General features: G+C 48.6%; 1 protein-coding gene and 2 pseudogenes across 3 annotated transcripts in view; 1 reads left to right on the top strand and 2 right to left on the bottom strand.

Annotated features, from left to right (window-relative positions):
• LOC311530619 (olfactory receptor 5AP2-like) overlaps nt 1-23,590 on the bottom strand; it is a 404,829-nt pseudogene that overhangs the window by 72,118 nt on the left and 309,121 nt on the right. The window lies entirely within an intron of this gene.
• LOC311530219 (olfactory receptor 10A7-like) lies at nt 1,087-2,073 on the top strand (the record flags this gene model as incomplete). The annotated part of the gene is made up of 1 exon (XM_084646685.1): nt 1,087-2,073. Exon 1 carries the CDS (start codon nt 1,099-1,101, stop codon nt 2,071-2,073), a length of 975 nt encoding a protein of 324 aa, XP_084502811.1. The 5' UTR covers nt 1,087-1,098.
• LOC311530218 (olfactory receptor 14A16-like) lies at nt 8,044-22,762 on the bottom strand (annotated as a pseudogene). The gene is made up of 3 exons: nt 22,601-22,762; nt 8,260-9,063; nt 8,044-8,111 (listed from the first exon to the last, which is right to left on the bottom strand). The product of its transcript is annotated as an olfactory receptor 14A16-like (transcript).

Raw genomic sequence — 23,590 nt, 5'->3', positions numbered from 1 at the left:
AATTTATTTGAGCATAAGCTTTCCTCAGATAAATTTGTTGGTCTCTAAGGTGCCACAAGTACTCCTTTTCTTTTTTAAAATGAATACTGACATTTTCCCCCATCTTCCTCTGCTTTTATTCTTTTTTTTTCTTTTTGCCATGCAATATATTTAAAAAGAAATCCTCAATTTTTAAAAAATTACCAAATGGCAAAGTATCAGACTTTCATTTTTCCTTTTAACTCTCAGTAACTTTTCCAAAGTTGTGGAAGTGCAGAGTGGGAAATGGAGATAGAAAGGAATTGTGAACAAAAAATAAAATACCTCAGACATGATGGATGGCATATTTTCTTAATCATGTGAGTTTATATCTCTTTTAAATGTACAGCTTTGCTAGTGTAGATGACTATGGGGATTTTGATCATTCACTTTTCAGAATGTCGCTAAGCAGTTTGAATCAACAATATCCCTTGGTAGAGAAATGCAAAAGTTAATATGTGATGATCACAAAGCAGCATAAAAACTGATCTGCATGGTACAACATAAATGAAATCAAACAATGACCACCTAAAAAGGCTTAGGAGGTGAAGACTTGGACTGGCTCAACTACATTCATGGAGTGTTGGGTTCTGTCGGGGACAATGGAAGCTTCTGAAGTCCAAACCAAGCTGATTCACAGCCAGCAAAATTGTGGGGTGTTTTACCAGCCAAAACGAGGAGGTCTGAATTCAGGGAATCCAGTGCCTACACCTTCATTTGCCAGACTCCTCCTGGTGAGCTGGTTTCTTCACTGCACACCACTAGTGTCAGCTTTTTGGAGCAGAATCAAGGGAGCATGGCTTAGTCTCTTGTTAGTCAGATCAATTCAGGTCTTTACACAAACCTGAGCTTGCCTTAGCAACATGTTTGTGTGTCAATTTTTCTCACTCACTCTCAGATGTCATCAGCCTCTATTGTCTCACTCCCAGCCCATCAGCCTGTATGCTCAGCTCAGTATTTGGGCGAGTGACCTGAAGGAGAAGGAGCATTTGAACATTAATGTATTTAAATTGACAATGTGATACTGACATTTAACAAATGCCATTCTCGTTCTAGTGTAGCGTTTGGTTCCTTTCCCCCATGGCAGACAAGGAACAGGGAAATCAAACCTCCCTCACAGAATTCATCCTCCTGGGATTTGGGAATATCCCCAAACTGCAGATCCTTCTCTTTCTGCTGATCCTTGTGATTTACATTGTGACCATGGCTGGGAACATCCTCATTGTTGTGCTAGTTGTGACTGATCGGCACCTTCACACCCCTATGTACTTCTTCCTGGGGAACTTGTCCTGCCTGGAGACCTGCTACACCTCCGCCCTCCTGCCCAGGATGCTGGCCAGTCTCCTGACTGGGGACAGAACCATTTCTGTTGGTGGCTGCATCACACAATGTTACTTTGTTGGCTTCTTTGCAGCCACCGAGTGTTATCTCCTAGCAGTGATGTCTTATGATCGGTACCTAGCAATATGCAAACCGCTGCATTATGCAACTCTTATGAATGGCAGTTTCTGCCTCCAGCTAGCAGCTGGGTCTTGGATAAATGGATTTCTAGCTATTATCATAATAGTTTCTCTTATGTTACAATTAACTTTCTGTGGTCCCAATGAAATCAATCATTTCTTCTGTGAATCTACACAAATAATAAATCTCTACTGCAATGACATCTACCAGGTGGAGCTTGTAATCACCACTATGGCTGCTTTATTTACCCTGCCCCCATTTGCTTTAACTGGGACATCCTATGTTTGTATCATCTCCACCATCCTGCAGATCCCTTCCACCACTGGGAGGCGAAAGGCCTTTTCTACTTGCTCCTCTCACCTCATCATGGTGACAATTTTCTATGGAACTCTGATCATTGTGTATCTGCTACCAAAAAGCAACACACTCAGAGACCTCAACGAAGTGTTCTCTGTCTTCTACGCAGTTCTGACTCCTATGGCCAATCCCTTCATATACAGCCTGAGAAACAAAGAGGTGAAAGAGGCTTTGAGAAAAATTGTCAGTAAATGTGTAGATTTTATAAGAATTCAGAAATGCTACTGTATTTTTTGAAAGACAAAATAATGATGAGGGCAGCTGATTTACACTTTAATGCTCAGATATTGTGTAGCCCTTACTTCATTCTCGGTCTTTGGTAGGGTGAACTTGTAATGCTTGAGGATGTGCAAAGATTTGAAAGAGCCAGGATCTTTGTGTTCAAATAAAATTGAACTTTATTTTACTTGTTGAATGGGGGTAGATAATATTTTTTTGGTGAATTCCATAGACTAAAACAAAGTAAGAATGTAAAATAATGACTTAAGGCTGGATCCACAAAGGGACTTAGGCATTGCAAAGCCTAACTTCTAGTGTCTTGCTAGCCAATGAAATCCACACCCAGGCTTGTGGAATTAGGGCACATGTCTACATTGAAATAAAAAGGTCCACGGCAAGGCTGTTGCTGGCCCAGATCAGCTGACTTGCGCTCGTGGGCCTTGGGCCACAGGGCTAAAAATGGCAGTGTAAACATTTGGGCTTGGGCTGGAGCCCGGGCTCTGAACCCTGTGATGTGGGTGGGTCTCAGAGCCCAGTCTGCAGTCAAATCCCAGACATCTACACAGCTATATTTAGCTCCTCAACCCAAGCCCTGTGAGCTCAAGTCAAATATCCCAGGCTCTGAGACTTGGGGCCATGGGATTTTTATTGCAGTGTAGATGAACTAATACAGTTTAAGGCCAGAAAGAATGGCCAGATCTTGTAGTCCAAGTCCCTGTACACCACAGGCCACCGACACTCCCCTACCCCAGCACCCGCACACTAAACCCAACAACCAAAAGGAGACCAAAGTATCACAGCCCTCAGCAGATGAGACTATGATGTGCCACAGGCAGAGAACAGGAGGGATCAAGGGGCACCAGTTCCTGAAGCCCCCACAATGGCAGGGAGGAGATTAAGTGAGACACACCGAGATAATCCTGGCAAGTAACCCGCACCCCCCACGCTGCAAAAGAAAGTGACTCCCCCACAAGGTCACTGCCAGTCTCACCAGGGGGAAATTCTTCCCAATCCCACATGTGGTGATCACTTAGACCCTGGTCATGTGAGCAAGAATCAGCCAGCTCAGCACCTGAGAGAGAGAGAATGCTTGGTGCCCCCTCAGAACCCTGGACATCTCTGCCAATTTCCCATCTCCAGCCATGGCCATCCCTCATGCTTCAGAGGAAGAAGACAAAAAAATACATCAGGGTACAAAAAAAAATCCCTTCCTCACCCCTGCAGGTGGCCAGCTGAAATTCTGAAACATGAACTTTAAGGAACATAAGACATAAACCAGAAGCTTGGGGCTGATGATTCCTGCCCCCGACCATCACAAGCACTTCTATTCCTGCCCCTGCATGTTGAGCTTTAGACTCTCCGAGTGGCACATGAGGTAACCCTTTCCCCGCACTGCTGTCTGGCAGAGCAAGATGTTTGACTCCATCATAAGCTGTCTCCATAATGGCAGCATCCTTTTTGATCTGGCCTAGGAATAGTGTCATTGACTGCTCGGGTCTCCTTTTCACTTTTGTTCTGATTATATTATATAGCAGCCCAAACTTGTCAGCTTTTATATAATATAATTAATAGTTAAAACAGTAAAGTCAAAACAAAACATTTCAATAATTCCCCCTCAAAAATGTCAAGTAAATCGATGCATTCCCACAAAACACTTCAGTTGCATTGAATCAGGATTTATAAATGGAGAGCTGTTCCACCGGAGAAATTTCAACCACGTCTAATGATGATGATCGTCTGCACTACCCCTTACTATTGGCTGTGCCTTAACGACGCCATCCAGTGCTATCGTCGGAAGGCAGAACTGTCCATCACCTGAAAATCTTTCCATAAGGACAACAAAGAAGAGGAAAGGGGGAAGCCCTCTTAGGAAACTCAGAAGGATCTGTATGTGTGTTTGGGTGGGAGTATGTAGTTCAGAGGATCCATTTTTGCTTTTCTCTCTCTGCTACAGCAACTCTGCTGCAAGTTTTTACAGATCCAATAGTTCAGAGAGTCATAGGTTTTCAGACAACAAGGGCCCATTTTGATCATCCAGTCTGACCTCCTGCACAACTAGACTTGGGAGGACTTGATTTTTATCAGTAAATGCTAGTAAACATCAATTTCGCCACACAAATACAAACTGAGAAAAAACATTTCCATTGATAATAATTATAGATAGGCAAAGTAAGAAAAATGCTGCTTAAAAATATTTAGAGTCAAAATCCAGTGATTAAGACTTTGAATTAGACTAATTACAAGCAAACAAATAGTAAAAACAGGTATGATTTGTTGATTTAAGGATATTCATTGTATATTTTGACATGGGATGTTGACAATTTGTGTTTTAACAGTTTATAAAGATTTAGCTTTTTGAACCTCAATGTCTATTGTCATTAAATACTCTCCCCCCCCATAATTTCACACAACCATGAATATTTAAATCAATGAAAACCTAAAAAAATGCTTCAAAATAAGCATTGATATTATCCGTCAAAATTATTTAGAAAAATGAATTCTGCCAACCCTATGCACAACACAGGCCAGAGAGTCTCCCCCCATGATTCCTGCATTAAGCATATCACTTCTAGTTGTATCTTCCAGGAAGAAATGTCCGGTCTTGGCTTAAAGACACCAAGTGATGGAGAATTGTTCCCATGGTTAGCTACTCTTCCTTTCCATTTCTTGTGACCTGGGCAGAGGAGAATGACTGACTCAGTGAAACACATCTATGCAAACCTTTCTCCATGGTCCAATCAGAGGTTGCCAGCTGGCCTGCTGTAGTGGAATTTTGTTAATGATGGTGTAAAAAGGGGATACATATTCTTGGTCCCACAGAACCATGGCTCAAGATTTTGCCCAATGCACTGTTCTTTCACCCAATATTTTCATAAGTATTTTATTGTCTAAATTTCGGGAAGCTCATCCTTTCTTCGGTAGGGGTCCATGGCTGTGCAAATAAAATATAATCAAGTAAAATAAAATAATCAATTGCAAGTTTTCCACTTTTGCACATTGATTTTCCACATTTGCACATTTGATTTCATGCATATTTTTTTCCTTCCAGAATGGGGACCAAGACATAGCTCAATACACAAACAACAACAACACACAAATAATAACAAATGCTTCTGTGGTGTGGCTTGCTTCTCTCAGAGAACCAGTGTAAACAATACCAGCAAAACTACTAGTCCATTTACAGTAGGAGAGTTTGTTTGTATTGCTATATCAGCAAAACTTTTCCAGTGTAGACCTGGCTCTACCTTGTCTCGCTAGACATTCTCCCTCTTCTTCTCATATAAACACAGACAAACTTACACGCACACCGATTCTCCTCCATTTACTGCCATTGGGTAAAATTATCATCCCCCACCCAGTTATTTAGGTACCGAAGTCTTATTTTTAAACGTGACTTTGGCACTTCTACATATAATATGGCCATATTTTTAAAGGTATTTAGGTGCCTATGGAGTATTACCTAAAGAACCTAGATGCTTAACACCTATGGAAATCAATGGGTGTTAAGTGATAAGATATTTTTGAAAATCTCACAACGCACCTAAATACCTTTAAAAATCTGGCCTGAGTGACTAAGGCATTTTTGGAAATGGAACCTTGCCACAGAAGTGCTTTTGCAAATGTTACCCCTCACCATGAGGCAGCCACCAGGCAGAGGCAGATCCGATTGCTCACGATAGTGAGGTATTGCAGCAGGTATGTGATGGCCATTTGGAAGTCTGAGGACATGATACGAAAGAGGAAGAACTCCATGCTGTCCATCAGGAAGTGGAAGTAGGCCTGGGCATGGTAGCTAGGGAAGGAACTCATCTCCTGATTGCTCACCATGGGGATGACCATGCTGGTGAGCAGGACATCCAGGAGGGAGAGGTTGGTGAGGAAGCGGCACACTGTACTGTTGAGTTTGGAGAAGAAGACCCAGAGATTCCGGCTTTGGGATAAAGTGTTATTTCATGTTAATCATCCAGAACCCAGAAAGGGAGAATAATTCCAGTGTACCAATTGCGGGGCTTTATTTGATTGGGAAAGGAGAGTAACTTGTACAGTGTTAGGGTCTGACACCAGTTTGGGGTTATCCTTAAGCCCTATCCATAGCCCTAACCCATAACCAACAGGGACTTAAGTATAAGTTTTTCTTTAAACCTTCAATGGGGCCACTCATGTGTTTGGACCAGATCCTCAGCTGGTGTAAATTCTCAGAGATCTATTGACTTCAACAGAGCGATGACAATTTAAACCAGCTGAGAATTAGCCCCTTGGTTTTTCAGGAACCCATGTGTGATACATCCATTTATTCAGAGAAACAAAACACAGCATGTTTAAAATGTATCCAGTTAAAACAGCTCGAAGTCCAAACACCGATTCCTTTGATGAGCTGTTTGTAAATGAGCGATGGATTAAGATAGAGTCATAAACAATCTTTGCTAAATAATGTTTAATAACGAGTACTTATAAGACAATCATGATGTGGACAAAGACAATCATTAACAGGAAGAAGTACAATAATTTTCATAGGTTATTTGTTATCGAACTAGCTACCTAACATAGTTCACAATCAAAGAGAAATCCGTCATTTTGACTAAATGAGGTTGTGTGTTAGGAGAAGAAATGATCCTGTTAGTCTCTCTATCAAATCACACAATCTGTTTTTGTCTGTCATATATGTAGTGTACAGAACCATGCACAAAGATGGTATTCTAATAGTAACAACTTCTGAGATCCTTTCTCAGCTTGGAAATGAGTGGATCTACATGGGATAGCGTATGGAACACCAGATCAGTGCATGTGACAGCACTTTTCCACTTACATCGAGGCTGGAACAAAATGATCCCAAACAAGTAACTTACACCAGTGTTCATGTCACTGCTGAGTGTAGCCCAGAGACTTTGGGCCAGAACCGCATCAGTATTAAATTGGTGATATGAATGTGTTTACTCTACATTGGTGCTGGTTCAGATGAGTTGGGTTATCAGATCCTTACATTTCTGTCACACTCACTTTCTCCAGTGGTCTGTCAGCGAGTTCTGGATCCTTGTGTAGACAGGCTCTTGGTCAAATCCTAATTTCTTTGAAGTGAGGGGCTAAACCTCAGTGACTTCAGTGGGATCCAAACTTGTCCTCATTACCCCAAGTTGGATTTTTTTAGAAAATACTGGAAAAAGTTTCTCTTCCAAACAGTCTTTGCACCATAGCAAGAATGACACAGATCTTACACAGAGAAGATGGGTGAGGTAATAACTTTTATTGGACAATCTTCTGTTGGTGAGAAGGACAAGCTTTCCAGTTACACAGAGCTCTTCTTCAGGTTAAAATAATCGAAGACAGCTACCAGAGGCTCTTTGTCCCCTAACACATCATTCATAATACAATAATATCCCAACAGTATATACATAATCGAGTCAGGAGGAACTTAGCCATGCAGAAACTTCTTTTGCACCCTTTTAACATTGTGGGGAGCAAACCTTCAGCTCACTCAGAAAACCCCATCAAAGAGATGACATATGAGCACTCTCAAGAGAAGGCAAACATTGAAAATCCTGTCGAACCAAACTCTCACCGTCTCAACAGGCCTTCCCACCTGCAAACCCACCTGGAACAAAGAAACATATAAAAACAACAAACAACTCAACAAAAATAAACTAAAAAACGGATAAGCAAACAAAACCCAAAGAAAAAATGCATTGATACCTCCGTCAGAGTTATTATCCTGACAAAGAAGAGCCAGAGAACCCACTAGGAACTTTTCTATGGCTACTGATTATCACATAGAATTGGTGATGTCTAGCAATACATAGATAGATAGATTCCGATCTTAATTACATTGATGTAAACCTAGAGTAATTACAATTTTCTTGAGTTAAATTTGTCTGGATTTTTATTAATGTAAATACCCAATTCTGCATAAACAGATTGCAAAGTATGTTCTCATGAAGGCAATCATGTCATCTGATGATTCTATTTATAAAGAAACACAGAATGAACTCGTGATCAGTGGAGAAATATAGACATTTTATTCTTGCTGAATAACCTCCAACCTATCAGTTTACTCAGTGCACCTTTCATTTCATAGAATCATAGAATCATAGAATATCAGGGTTGGAAGGGACCCCAGAAGGTCATCTAGTCCAACCCCCTGCTCAAAGCAGGACCAATTCCCAGTTAAATCATCCCAGCCAGGGCTTTGTCAAGCCTGACCTTAAAAACCTCTAAGGAAGGAGATTTCCTTGTTTCTCATGCTGTAGATGTTCAGATTCATCATTCGGGGCAATACAGAATAGAGAACAGCCACCAAGAGATTCAGATCTGAGTTGAGTTGGAGGTTCGTTTCAGGAAGGCAAAAGTGCCCGTGAAAAGGAAGAAGGAGACCACAGTGAGGTGAGGGAGGCAGGTGGAGAGGGCTTTATGCTGGCCCTGCTCTGAAGGGATTTTCAGCACTGTTTTGTAGATTTGAACATACGACACAGTTATAAAAGCAAAGCAGATTAAACCTAAAAGCACATGAAAAGATATAACAACAATTTCCCTGAGGTACGAGTCAGAGCAGGTGAGGTGGAGGAGCTGGGGGATTAAGAACTGGTCCACCACGTTGCCTCCACAGAAGGATATTGCAAACGTGTTCCCGGTGTGCACTGCAGAGTAGAGAATAACACTGCTCCAGGCACTGGCTGCCATTTGGACGAAAGCTCTCCTGTTCATTACTGTCTCCTAGTGCAATGGTTGGCAGATGGCGATGTATCGATCGTACGGCATGATGGTCAGTAAGGGAAAATTTGCTGAAGCAAAGAATAAGAAAAAAAAGATTTGGGTATCTTATCCAGAATAAGAAATCGATTTTGTGTTCATGAGGGAATTGGCCATAGATCTGGACATGGTGACAGAGATGGAACCAAAGTCTAGAATGGACAGATTCATCAGGAAGAAGTACATGGGGTTGTGAAGGTGGCGGTTGCGGGCTATGGCTGTGATGATGTCATGGCGGTTTGGTTGGACATTTTCTTCCTCAGTACACTGTGTGATGGTTGTGGAGGGAATGAGAAGGACAATGATCAGGATTAGAGTGACAGAGGGAATGGCCCTGTTTCTCCTTTCCCTAATATCTCATTCTAGGAATGTCAAAGGTACATAGAACTCATCACTTACAATGACTAGGTGTTGTTAGTCCTCCTCACCTCTGACAATCAATCAGTAATATTATCACACTTGTGTAACCTCCTTCATCACTTTACCCAATCTGAGGATTTGGCCCAAGGTGTGGCTTGATAAAATGCAGTATGAAGGATGGAACAAAGCACGCTCCAAATCCAACAGTTCTTGCAAAGAAGGTCCCTCCATTGCGACCATCACCAAGCTTACCACTTGGGCATGAATCTAAGAGAATAAAATGCCAACACAGCCCAGTGTCTTCTGTGTCTTCTGTGTAAGTTCTGTACACCCATTTACACCATTTATACTCAGCCAGCAGCAGTGTGGAGATAGGCCAGGAACTCTGGGTTCTACTCCCAGTGAGCTCCTGTGTGTCCTTGAACGGAGTCAGGATAGACAGGCTTTGGCTGCTTGGTTCAACTTGAACCCAGGGTTTAAAGGGGCTCTTCTGTAAAAAGCGTTCTGTGTGCTGCCAACTTTACTACTTATTCAATTGTTACCTCCACGCAACTATCCCCTTGAAAGAGAAATCACACAGATGAGATAGAATAAATGGGTTTGAAATCAGGTTCTTATAAGGCAATATTAATTTTCCCCAATTTATTTAACATTTACTGCCGGTTGGAAATTTTCAGCTGGGCTCTTTTTAATGGAGATTGTTTTTTCAGCTAAACAATACCGCCAACAACAACATCTTAGAACCTGTCTGCTTCCCTCAAACATTTCGGGATTCTTTTTTAAAGAAACTGAAAACTCGGTGCAAAAGTTCCAACGAGCGTGCAGGAAGCCACTCAGCCCCGCTGCGCTGTGGGTGGCGGTGGGAGCCCCCGGGCTGTTTTAAATCGCTCAGGGGCAGCAGGTGGGAACGGGGGAAGCGCGAGGGGAGTGTGTGTGTGTGTGTGGCGGGGGAGGTTGGAAACTTTGGTGGAGCCAGGCCCCTGGGACAGGAATATTCCTGGTGCCCGGGCTCCACAGGCCCATAGAACTCGCTGCCCATGTCAGGGAGGGACCTTCAGGCTGTTGCTGAGGGACAGAGCCAGCCTTCCCTCAGGATCTGACAGATAAAGGACCTTCCTCTTGCCAGGTCTGCCCACAACTGAGCTGTTCTGCTCCCTTTTAAATCCTCCCTCCGGTCTGTGCCTACCCTGCAGATGTGTTGGGGTGGGTCTGGCTGAGGCCAGAGCAGCTCCTTAACCCCTTCTTGCCCAATGTGGGATTTGTATTCCTCATCACAAGTCCAAACAGAGGGGGAAAACCTTGAAGGTACAGCATTCCATACTGTTAACGGCTAACAAGCCTAGCAGGCCTGAGGGGCTATTTCTGCAAGTCGAGCTTTTTGTTCTATTGGTACTTTTATCTAATTCTTCAGATGTATTCTTTGGGTAGCAAATTATTACCCCACCTAGCAGTAACAATAGGAATTTTGAATCCTTGATTTTATCCTGGTTTCTCTTGAACTCCTTGGAAGGTGACTTTAGATGATGCTTCATGCAGCAGACATTCTTTTGCCCTGTGTCAACCTGGCATCTCTGTTGCCGGGCTCGGGAGGAGGGTTAGAGAGAATCCACTCTGCAGCCTGCAGAAGACTGCATTCTAATTCAAAAGTTTGTTACTTTTTGTCTTGATTTCCTTCCGCTCCTGGAAGGTGATAGTCGGAATTTTTTCACGAAGCATGAATTCTAGATGACTTTTTCAAATGTTTGGGTAGAGAGAGCTTTTGTAGGTCACCCTCCCCTTGTCCCCAGTATCTTATAAAACCATTGCACTCATTGATGTGCTGTTCACACACCACTGCCCTCAGTAGCTCCTACATGTACTTTGATGCAACCCTATCACATGCCTGGAAAATTACTCGGTTTTCTGATATTTCTAAAATATTAAGGGGTTCCCCAAAGTCAGAGCCAGGATTGGTAAAGGTCCCCAAAACACAACTTCAGCCTACCCTGTGTCAGCCAGATCCAGCGTCTTAATTATTTGTAATTGATTAAAAGTAAAACAAGAGGTTGATACTCAGTCAACCCATTAAACTCTTTGCCAGGGGATGTTGTGAACGCAAAGACTATGACAGGGTTCAAAAAATAACTAGAGAAATTGATGAAGGAAAGGTCCATCAATGGCTAGTAACCAGTATGGGTGGGAATGGTGTCCTTAGCCTCTGTTTGCCAGAAGCTGGAAATGGTCAACGGGAGATGGATCACTTGATGAATACCTGTTCCGTTCATTCCCTCTGGAGAACCTGGCATTGGCCACTGTCGGAAGACAGGTTGCTTGTGCCTCTGTGAATCTTCCAGGGACGGAAATGAGATGGAGTGTACACAAGAATTTATGAAAGAGTGATCTAGAAGCATTCCACAGTGTTGCAAATCATGGCCTTGTGGACAGACAGAGAGCAAAGTGGGGGATTCTTCCCCCCACCCCAGGCAATACAATGAATATAGCCTCTGTTTCCTTCCACTGGAAGACATTTGCACACCTGCTGGGCCAAGACTGCTGCCTGGCCTGCAGGTGCTACAAGTGGCCAGCAGTGGGCCAGAAGGACGAAGACCGTGCAGGAGGTTTGCCAATAGGGGCAAAGAGAAGCCAAAAGCACCTTGCTTTCCAACGAGCCAAGAAGGAGAAGGACAAAATCCAACAAGAGAGACTGCTCTAGAGGTTCCTGGATGAAGAGAGGTGGAGCAGACAGCGGGACGGATTGCTCAGGGAGAGAACGCTGGGTATGTGGGCCAGCAGGGTGATTCATCCAGCTCCGTGACAGAGCCTGCACCAATGCATGTGCCAGCTGCAATGTCTGCGGGTGCACAGGTACCTGTAGACAGGAGAGTGGAATGGTGTCCCTGGTCCTGGTTCACAATGGTTGGAGGGTGAAGTTTCTAGCAGGGCCAGCAAACAAAATTACAAGTAGGGTTTGTTTTCCAAACTATTCACAGTTGTGTGTCTGAGAGAAAGATTCTCTAACCCCTGTCCAAGAGCTGTACCCCTGTCTCCGAGACCAGGGAGGTGGCAGAGCGCAGACTGGTTTATGACATATACGACACCTTTGCTGGTCAGCCCTGAACTCTGAATTCCATGATTCATCTTCTTCTGACACTTAATAGCTTTTCTATTTTGGCTGTAGCGATTATTCAGACGCTCGGCCAAATTGCAATCACGCTCCCATGTGGCACCTCAATTTCCCACTCTCTAAAGTGGGGATAATCCTGACCCACATTCAGAAAGTGGTCCATCTTCTCTGAGCGATTGAAAGAGCTCAGCCTGTTTAGATGATAAAAAAGATCGGGAGGTGACGTCATTGAAGTGCTGAAGTGACTTCATGGAGAGAAAATATCAGGTATGAAAGGGCTCATTAATCTAGCGGAGAAAAGAATAACAAGACCCAATGGCTGGAAACTCAAAAGAGACCAATTTATATTTGAAAGAGGGCAAACATATTCAACAGTGAGGATGAATCACCAAAGGAACAAACTGGAAAGGGAAGTGGTGGGAATTCCCCATCTCTTGGTGTCTTCTAATGAAGACGAGATGCCTTTCTGGAACGTGTGTAGTCAAAAACTAGCTACTGTGCTCTACAGAAAGCATGTGATATGCAGGGGGTCAGATGACATGCTCCAGTTGTCTCTTCTGTCCATAAAGTCTGCTAATTTATGAAAAACTGAGCGTAGCATGGGGAGAAGCCTCTGATGTTTTACTGTGTAGTCGGCTTGAGCCCACAATGAACACTCATTGCGTGAGGTGATCCAGGGGAAGCGGCTGAAACATCCAATGTGGCTGGACAGGGGCAGGACATCAGCACTACACGGGAGGGGTGGGTGTGGCAGTGACCTCACAAGGGCCTTTGGCAGGACCTCAGCCTATTGGACAAAGGTGGTGGGGAGGCGATGATCTCACAGAGAAATCTTGACATCAGCCAGGCAGGACAGGGGTGCAGGACAGGGGCAACCTCGGAGATCCCTGTAGCTTTGCTTCAGCACGTCTCCTTCTCGAGGTCTCTCCTGGAGGACTGAGAGAGCATTCACTTTCACGTACGTGAGTGCAAGGAGGACCCTCTGTGGAGTTTTCTACTTGTCTTGTACTGGTTTTGCTAGAAAACAGATGTCCCTGTAGAGAAGGTAAGAGCCTCAGAGAGGTTTGGAACCTGTTCAGTCTGATCCATCAGGCTCCGGCTGATTTTTAAGAAAGGAAAAGTCTCGATTGTGGGGGCAGTATTTTATTTCCGACCTAGGACTTTGTCCCTTAGAATTACTGGGGGCATTGGGGTTTCTCCTTTTTGTTTTCCCTTTTCTTGTCTCTCCCTCCTTTCTCTTCCTCTCTTGCATCTTTGTCCTTTTCCCTGCTTTCCTATCACCACCAGAAGCTGTCTGTGCATGTGGAGTTGGGGCCAGGGGTGTGTGGGGGTGGTTGCCCTCCAACTCTCATTGCGGGAGGCCCTCCCAAAGACATGTGGCTGGAATAGTGCTCTAAGAGTGACTCCCTCCAGTGGTGACCTGGGACATCTGTCCCTCCTACCTTTCTCTTCTTGCTTCCTTTGTCCTTTTCCTCTCCTCTCCTCCCACCAACAGCAGCTCTGTGTGTGGAGTGGGGGCCAGATGGGTTCTAGGAGGCCCTCACAGAGAGGTGAGACTGGAATAGTGCTCTAAGAGTGATCCCCTCAGTGGTGACCTGGGCCATTCTTCGGGCTATATGATGAGAACCGTTAGCCTCCCACCCCTCAAAATCTCAACCTTGATTGGGGCTATTGATAGGGAGGAAACTCTGGTCTTTGTTGTTCTCTTTTATGACCGAGCAAATAAGTCACAACCAGTTATATGTTTGACCAATGTTGATGCTGCTCTCCATTAATTGTCTTGGAGCAGTTCATGATCCTCTCGAACATTCCAATTCTTCTCAAATACTTGCTGAATAATTACTATGAACAATTGTTGGTCTGTAGCTCATTTGAGAGCAACTCTGCTACTGACTGGCTGCATCAGCTAAGACAAGTCCCTGTACCTTTCTCAGCCTTCATTTCTCCTTCTGTCAAGGATGAATAACAATCCTCTCCCACCTACCTCGCCATGGGTGGATGCTGGGGATCCACTGAAGAGTGTCACTCGGAGCAGTGCAGACTAGGGGGTGTCCTATCACACTGAGCCATATCCGATTATGACCTAATATTCAATTTGATTTGTATTTTATTCTTTTGAAATTGTGAAGAGCAGCAACTACTTAGCTCAGACTGAAGCATCTCATCTAATTTTCTAGATCATAGTTGGTTTCAGAGTAGCAGCCGGTGTTAGCCCTTATTCGCAAAAAGAACAGGAGTACTTGTGGCAGGTTAGAGACTAACCAATTTATTTGAGCATAAGCTTTTGTGAGCTCCAGCTTTCGTGAGCTACAGATGCATCCGATGAAGTGAGCTGGAGCTCACGAAAGCTTATGCTCAAATAAATTTGTTAATCTCTAAGGTGCCACAAGTTCTCCTTTTTCTTTTTGCTAGATCATAGTGTCTCCCCTTTGTGTACAACGAGACAGTTTAATGCACTGTGACAAACAGGAGATGCTCTTGTTTTGCAAACAAATATTTTTGCAAAGAATTTTCATCCTACTTCTTATGATTTCAAGAAACAAAGTGGTTTCCTCTGAATGGATTCTCTGACAGAAAACGGTTTCCATGAAAATGTTCACACCTGATTTCCTGGGCTTTATCCCTGCCTCCAGGGCAGTTGTTGTCTGTTAGTTAGAACAGGAGTCAGGACTGTTGGCTTCTCTTTCTGGCTCTGTCACCGCTTTGCTGTGTGACACCTTGGGTACGTCCATTGGGAATAGGGTCAGTTCTCTAACTCCAGGCAGCAGTGAGGCCTGGGTGAGACAAGGGATGTTAAAGCCGTCTGCGAAGGAAAAAGGGATGTTTCCAGGTGTTGAATGTCAAGAATTCTAAACTTTGCTAAAATGGCTAGTCTCGAGAAACAAGAACTAGTTGGGGCCAAATTTTAACCATTGTCTTTTTTAAAGCCCATTCAGGGATGTGAGTCCCAGAGAGCCATAGAGAGGGGGATCAACTTGCCCAAAGTCCCACAGTTCAGTAGGCAGCAATGGAAGCAGGAGTGACCCTCCCTCTCAAAGGCAGGGGGACCAGACATTAGGGCCTGGTTGCAATTGCCAGCTGTGGGAGGGAGTGTGCGGCAGTGGTTAGTGAAGGGGTCCATCCATGGCTCTGACACTCAGTGTGACCCTGAGCCGGCAGCTGAGGCCCATTTGCCTAGAGTAGGGTTGGGGTCCCATCGCTACAGCCCAGCGGGGTTGGGAGGCTCCAGGAAGGTGTGTAAAGTGCTGGGATGTCAGGATCCTGGAGGCGCTGTCACCTCCGCCCTAGGGCAGTGTTCTGCACCCCCCTGCTGCTGGCTGAGTTTCTCTGTCCCTTGGCAATCAGACAGACTCTTGTTTTCACAGCCAGTCGATCGCCCTAGTGTCATCACCCTGCCTGCTGGCTGGGCAGGGTAACTCCTGAGGTCACCACCTTCTCCAGCCTGCCTTGGGCTTGGAGAGTGAGGAGGAGGGCGAGGGACATCTGCTGACCCTGAACATCCGCCATCCATCATCCCATCACTGAGAGCAAGTGAGTGGCATTCGGGTTCCTCGGTGCCTTCCCCTGTCTGTCTGGGGAGAGGCAGAAACAGGGCGAGAGAATATCTCCAAAGGGGGATTTCATTTGCAAACAGCCCCCCAGAGCCCCTCACTCTCCAACCGGGCAGGGGCTTCTCCAGAGCCATCTCCAGTGCATTTGGAAAGTTTCCAGCAACGGGGATCCCAGCCCTTCCCTTGTGGGAAACTGTTCCCCAGGCTGAGAAACGCTGAGCTGGGCCAGACTCCAGGCTGACCATGGAAATCAATGGGGAACGAGAAGGGCCCTGCTCTTCCTATGCCTCGGGTCTTTGTGACTTTGATGTGGGGAATGGTTTCCCAGGAGAAGTCCGGACTCCTGGGTTCTGTTCCTTCTCTAGCCTGGGTGGGGGAGTGGCCTGGGACGAAAGGAGGGGGCTGCTTGTCCAGAGTAACCGATGGTCTTTGGGACTGACCTCGTTGCTCGAAAAGGATGAGACTTCCTGGATATTGCAGCAGCAGGGATTACGAGGGGGAACGTTGGGAGCAGATCATGCAATGAACTCCTGCCATTGTGTGTAGATGGCACTCCTTGCACTCCTGTCGGGGGAGAAGGGGCTGCTGTGGTTGGAGCTGGGATGAGGAGGGATGGAAAAGGCCCAAGAGTGAAAGGCTGCCTTGACCCCAGACTCACCCCTGCTCCCCGCTCGGTTCCAGGATGGCCAGGCTCCTGAGGGTGTTCAGAAAAAAGGCTCTGCAGGTGGCCCCAGAGCCTGAGGGAAGCAGCTGCCATCTTCCCCAGGGGCAGAGCAACCCCTGTGTCCCCGCTGGCGGGGAAGCAGCTCCCGTCCAGGCCCGAAGGCGGAAGTGCCCAGCCTTCTGGAAAAGGAAACCAGCTCCCGGCGCAGGCACCGAGCTGGGAGAGGCCCCGACCAGGCCCAAATGGAGCTGGCCTAGGATGCGGTTTGGCAGACAGGACCCAGCCCGGGAGGGGCGCCGGGCAGGGTGGCTCTGGGGCTTGTTGTGTGGGCAGCAGCGGCCCCAGGAGCCCAGCCCTTGTTCCCATCAGGAGGCATCGCCCTGCCCGGTCACTGAGGACCTTCGAGTCCCATCAGGCCAGGAGATGGAAGGTCCCTGTCCCAGCACCGGCAGCTCAGCATGGGACAGCGGCAGCACCTGGGCCTCTGGCAGCCCGATGGAGGCCACTGCTTTGTTCCAGGTGAGGAGCCAGGCTGGGCTCCGGGAGGGGTGAGGACGGGATGTGAACACCCTGGGCCCAAACGCTCTCCCAGTGATATGATGGGGGTGGGGGGTCCCCAGCCCAGGTGTCTGGCCTGAGCCATGCGAACCCCACTGACAGCAGCAGCAGTCACGTAGCTGCCCCTTCAGCAAGGGGAACTGGGGGTCGGGGCATCAAGAGCTGCTGCCACTTAGGTCCTTGCTGCTCTGGGGCTAGGGGAGTAGGCACCTCCCATGAAGTCCTGGCCAGTGGAGGGGGGCTCTGCTCTGGGCTTCTGAAGCTTTTGGGGGCTGAAGGCATCCCTGAGAGGGAGGTTTGGGGCCCCATCTGCCCTGGGTGCCTGAGGTGGGAAGGGGGGTCTTTAATCTTGCTCTCCCCACCACGCCCCTATCCTTCCCCCAAGTTGCAGCAGGCATCACCCTGTTACCTTCTCTCCCTGGTGCAGGGACCCCCCGGGATTCAGAGCAGGAGGAAGGGGTGGACATGGCCACAGATTAAGCTGCTCTCAAGGTCATCAGAGAGCAGCTCCAGTACAGAGAAAAGGTACAAATGTTCCCCACCTGGGCTGGAACCAAGATTGTCCTGTCCCTTCCCAGCATCCCCACCCCCTCCCGAGGGTCTTGTCCCTCATGATCCTCCACCCCAATGGGGCCCTTTTACATCCATGATGTGGGACCCCCAAGATGGGGGTGTTTGTCCCACAACAGCTGAGGTCTTCTCTCCCCACAGGCACTGTCCCAGTTCCTGATCCTGCTTGTGTAGGAGTGGGGGGGGATTTGGACAATAGGCGGGTCCCCACAATCCCCCATTGAGGCCTGAGCCCTGGAGCTGGTGTGGGTGGGGCAGGAAGGTCCCTAGCTAACAGGTTCTCTCTCGCTATACCCCACTCCTGGTGGGTCCAGGATGAGGGGCAGCAGCTCCTGTTCCTTCAGGCCATCTACCCCGCATGTCTGGCTGCACGGGAGAGAGGGGAGGACACGCTGGAGCTGCGCTGCTGCAAGGCGGCTGTGGTGAAGAGGATTGTAGTAAGTGAGACACATCATAAGGCAGCTGGAGGGAGGAGAGAGACATGGGATTGGCAGGGGTATCGCCAGGCTAATGGGTGGGGGCTGGGTGGTGTTGGAGGGGTCAGCAGAGGGCAAGGATTGCTGGGGCTGAAGAGAAGGGAGAAATTTTGAGATTGGTCAGTAGTGGGCAGGGGGGGAATTGTGGGGCTGGAGGGCAGCTGAGAGTGGGGGACAAGAAATCACATGGTCCCAGCTCTGTAGTTGGGATGGTGCTGAATGGGGGCAGTTTTGACAGGGAGGAGGAAAGAAGGGGATTGCGACTGAGCTGGGCAGGAATCCTGGAAGGGGGACAAGTTTGATGGGCAGGAAGGAATCTGAGGAGCAGGACGTAGTGGGGGATCCTCCTGGCCATGTTGGGCACTGGCTGTGTCATCTCCTCACTGGGAGGTGTCAGTCGGGCCTGAATCTAACACGCTCCTTTGTCTCCTTCATGTCTCACGGGAGCTCATCGAGGAGCTTCCCGATCATTCTTCACCCAGCACCATCCTCACCAACTCCCTGGCTGCAGTGGGCAACCTCTGGTACTGAGACAGCCCCACCTCCCCTCCGGCTCCCCTAACCCCAGTGCTGCTCAGGCCCCAGGCTGAGAGTCACTGTCCCCCCCACCCAGGTCACCTCCCAAGAGTGGCTCCTCTGGCAGAGATGGTGGGGTGGGAAGATTCACGCTCTCCTGGTGGGGCTGTTCTTTTCACTCCAATAAGATTACGGGGACCTTGGGCAGGGGCTCACTCCCGGGCTCAGATACAGGAGGGGCAGCAGGAGGGGGAACAGGGAACAGGAGCTATTCCTGTCTTGCCACTGTCTGACTGTGACATCTTGGCCTTGTCATTCCCTAGCTCAGTGTCTCAGTTTTCTTTCTCGCCAGCCTGTGCCTATATCCCTGTGGTTCCTTGTCCGTGTTGGCGACAGTCCCACCTCCATACTTCACAGTCTAATATCAGCTCCTCTCTCTTGCCAGCACCATGAAACCTGCCCTTGAGCCAGACCAAGAGACCCACCTCTTGCAAGCTGCCCTTCACTCCATCTTCACCCTGGGCACGGAGAAGGACACCACCCGCATCCAGGTACATCCTCCTCCTCCATCCTCCTTCTCTTCCAGAGTGGTCCTTGATCCCTGCTCCCTTGATTCGCTGGAGCTCCAGATTTAGGGGTGGGGTAGGCAGAGATGGAACAAGCTGCAGGGTTGGATCCTTCCCTCCAGCAGGGAAGAGATTATCTCTCCCTGGGGGATTTCTTTCTTTCTTTCTTTCTTTCTTTCTTTCTTTCTTTCTTTCTTTCTTTCTTTCTTTCTTTCTTTCTTTCTTTCTTTCTTTCTTTCTTTCTTATGCCGTGTTTTGCCCAGAAGCCCAGCTTCCATCCACAGCAACTTGGCTGTTTTATACTCTTCTGCCTACAAGGCCCTCTGCAGAGACCTGCTAAGCTCATGGATCAAAGATCCAGGTGTCATCAATTCTTGCGAATTGCCTGCAGTGGAATGTGAAGGAGAGAGGCCAGGAGATGTGTTTGGGAGTCTCCCCAGTGCTTCCCAGAGACCCCTCTTTCCATCCTGTGGCAGGTGTAGGCCCAGTTTCCCTAACTCTGACCCATGCTTTGCAGGCTCTGCACAAAATCATTCTAGAGCTCCTGGATCCCATATTGGGGAACCTGCTGGCAGAGTCCCCAGACACAGACAGGCTCCACTACATCTTGGAGGTGAGCCCCATAAGGAGGGGTGGCAACCAATTTTACCTTAACTCTTTGGGGGACTGGTAAGGAGAGACTGGAAGATCCATTTTCTACTCTGTCCTCCTAGCTAGGTCCCCAGTGGGCCATCCTTGGTTGGGGAGGTCAGTGCAATGCAGTGTCAGGTCCTTCCTTCTTGAGGGACAGAGGAAGGAGTTGGGACTTCAAGCCAGAGCTCTGCCTCGTTCTGTTGAGCACTAACCACAGGGCCCCTGGCTGTCTTGGGGAGTGAGAATCTGAAAACCCACCCTTCCCCCACCCCTCCAACACACACACACACACACACACACACACCATGAGATTTGGGAGATGGTTCTCAGAGAAGAGGCACATCCTCCTTCCTAGAGAAACAGGAGGACCCCAGGGAATCAGCCCTTCCCTCTGAGATGCTCTGAAATTCCTGGGGGGATTGTGCTCTCAGTCACTCCCTACATCTCCCCAAGGATTTTCGTAGCAGGGAAGGGTGTGGGTTCAGTCTCCTTTCTGGTGAACTGTTCAGGAATCAGGAGTTCTGGGAGGATGGGACCAGCTCCGACCCCGAACATTGTCCCAATCTAGAGAGACACTGACAAGTTGTGACCTGCAGGGTACAAGCTGTGTCCTGGGGGAAAGAATCCCCTTCTACAGCTCTGCCATCAATGACTCAGATATTCTGCCCTGTGCAGAATGTCTCAGGCCCCTGGGGCTGGGGCTCATTTGCAAAGCAGGTGCACCTGGCCATTGATTCTGACCTGCCTCCTTTCCCCACAGCATGTCAACTTCTGGATCATGTCCAGAGTGTCCCAGGAGAGAGCCAGGGCCATCAGGAGCAGTACAGCCCTGCTGAAATACACAGTCACCCTCCCTGAGTTTAATGTAAGTGACCGCTGACCCCAGCTTGCTGGCTCCAGGGAGAGGCAGGCTGGCTCCAACGGGCTGTAGGATCTGCTGCTGCAGGGGCTGTGGCTTAGGAGTGTTCTTCATGGGGAGGCAGAGTCAGAGCAGCACTGAGCTAGGCTTGAGTCAAGTGTTGTCCCTGGGCCTTTAAGGGGACCATGCTCCGGCCCCTGCTTGGCATCCCAGTGCAGCTCCTGACTCCCTTGGCAGCAGAGCAAATGAAGGGTCTAGCTCAAGCTCCTCTCCCCCAGCATCTTCTGCAGAGGGGCTAAGGGGAAGGAGCCCTCTGGCCCAGGGTGGACAGGGAGCTGACAGGAAAATGCTGATGGAGTCCCCTCTCCTCTCCCTTCCATTAGATCTCAGCCAAGTTTCCTAGGATGGGGCATCATGTGGCCCAGCTGGCTCTGTTTGTCAGTGAGCCAGACAAGGACATCAGCCGGCAGGCCAGGGAGGGGACTTACAGGCTCTACCAGCTGCTGCTCCAACAGAGAGGTAAGGAACCCAGCTGGGACACAGAACCCAATAGGGGACTGAGAGTGACCACAGGTGGATAATGGGACCCCAGACAATTTCTCTCAGACTGACCCCAGCTGGAGGACAAGTCTCTCTCTGCCTCTGTTCTTCTCCACCCCACTGTGCAGCCACCAATGGGATTGGAAGGACACAGAAACTGCAACCAGAATGATAAAAGTGTCTCTCTCTTCCAGGGTTGAGCATACATGAAGCAGAAGATCTGTGGTGCTACGACTGGCACCAGGATAGCAGGCTCCTGGGCTAAAAGAATACAGCCAAGGTTGGGGAGGTAAGGGCACTGTGTCAGGGAGTGGGGCTGGTTGGGTTCCCTGCAGTGGATGCCTCCTGGAGACATGAAAAGAGCCCACTCTTTATTTCCAGCTCAGAGTTCCTCATCCAGGAACCAGTGGGACAGGCTGGTGCTAAAGGCCCCACACTGGAACCTCACTAGTTGCTATGATTTGAGTGTCTTACATGGATGCATTGCTACGTGGCATAAGGAGAATCCCCAGGTGGGTGAGTTAATATAGGATTATGGCTCTGGGTGTCCCTCTGCTCCTTGTCCCACCTGGTTGATCCTGAAGTGTCTGAGAGGAGAGTACCTGGACATCAGCCACTGTTCAAAAGAAGCATATTGTCACTGACCAAAGTTGCGGCTACTTGCTGAACAAGTAGAAAATCAAAGACACTCCCCCCCGCCCCACCCACCGTCTCACAGCTGTGGTGAGAATATCCAAACCTTCGAACACACCATAACACAGTGCCCCCAGACTGGAGTCAAAGGTGAATTGGGTGATTTCCACAACATCACACAGGAAGCTTTGGAATGGCTCCTGGATCGACAAGGGCATCTACAGAATGCTGCTCCACAGACGCCCCGTGAGAGAGACTGTGTGAGCTTGTCCCACCTCCCACAAGCTGAATTGCTGCAGTGGAAGAAAAGTCTCCTAGGAGTGTCTGTGATAGGGATTGGGACATGAGTCTTCTTGTCCTTGTCAGGTTGCAGGTTGGATTCCCCTTTGAAGAAACCAAGGAGCTTCACAGGCCATACCCAGTGGCCAGAGAAAGCACTAAGTTGCGGGGAAGATACCTTTGGTCTGTCAGCTCCAACCCCCTCCCCGCCCCCACACGCACACTCCTCTAGCCACTGAGGTGCAAGAGATCTCTCTGCTGGAAGCAATACAGGGTCCCCTGTCATCTCTGTGCACTGCACAGTAGAGTGGGCCTGCTCACACACATTAGAGATCCATTTCCAGCCCATTATGGCCCCTGCCATAAATTGCCCTCCCGAAAGAGCCACTGGAGGCTTTGGTCCCTGAGAATCTGTGACCTTTTAATAAAGGGGCTTCCCTGAGACCCTGAAAGCCTCCTGGGGAATGAATTGCCTTGGGTGCAGCAGCTCTCTTACCCTCCCTTTGGGGCACTGGATGGTCATGCCATTGTACCTCCAGGACTTGGAGGCTGGCTCTGGGCAATTTGCTTGAGTCTCATGTCCCGTTCGTTTTAGGTCTGGAAAATTCTTCTCCGAGGGGCAGAAAAGATACTTCCTCCAGACAGCAGTGCTGGCCATCCACGACCCCCTGCTGCGTGTCAGCCAGGTTGGGCTGGTCCACGTCTACTCCCTCCTGGGGGAAGCCCAGCAACTGATGGGGGGCACGGTAAGCAGCTGCAATAGACTCAGGAGCTTGGGGTGGGGCCCAGGGCCTCATTCCCATCCTAACGCCATTCGCTGGCCTGGTGGCAAGGAGCCTAGTGGGGACTTCTGGACTTCATGGACTTCTGTTCTTAGGATGTGGTGCTCTGCTATCACTCCTGGGAAGGGCAGAAGAGTCCCCTAAGTGCCCTCTGGGAACCTTTCCTGCCCCACAGAGCTGCACCCATTTCCCCATGGCCTAGTGTCCATGTCACCCGAGCCACCATCTAGAGTTTCTCCCATCCCTGGCAGCCTGGGAGGCCAAGGACTGACTGGTGATGGTGACTGACCAGGAAGGGCTGAGGCACATGGGCGTGGGAAGCTGGTCTTGCTGCTGGTAGGGCTGGACCCGCTCTAGAGAGAATGGGAGGATTCAGTCAGCAGGGGCTGCTGACCTGCCCCATTCACCAGGGCTGCCATCCTGTGGCTTCAGCTTTTGTCACTGGGGTGTCTTGGGGAAAGGTCTCAACCTCTCCCCATCCCACTTCACTGTTGCCAGAATCCCTCCTGCTCCCCTGGCTAGAGCTCCCTCCCTGCCCTACCTGGGTGGGGATGGAGGTGGGGGTGGAAGAGAGGGTTCTACGAACTTGAGCAGTGTCCCCAGGTGGGTTGGAGGTGGAACAGCTGTCAGGGGCACGGATGGGGAGGTGGCAGGAGCTCGCCCGACAAGGAGGGGGGTTGGCACTGGAGGTCACTAGAGAGGAC

This window comes from Lepidochelys olivacea (genome assembly GCF_965140295.1).
Source record: "Lepidochelys olivacea isolate rLepOli2 genome assembly, chromosome: 14".
Taxonomy (NCBI): Eukaryota; Metazoa; Chordata; order Testudines; family Cheloniidae; genus Lepidochelys; species Lepidochelys olivacea.
The sequence above is the reverse complement of the archived record's forward strand: the minus strand, read 5'-3'. Positions and strand labels throughout refer to the sequence as shown.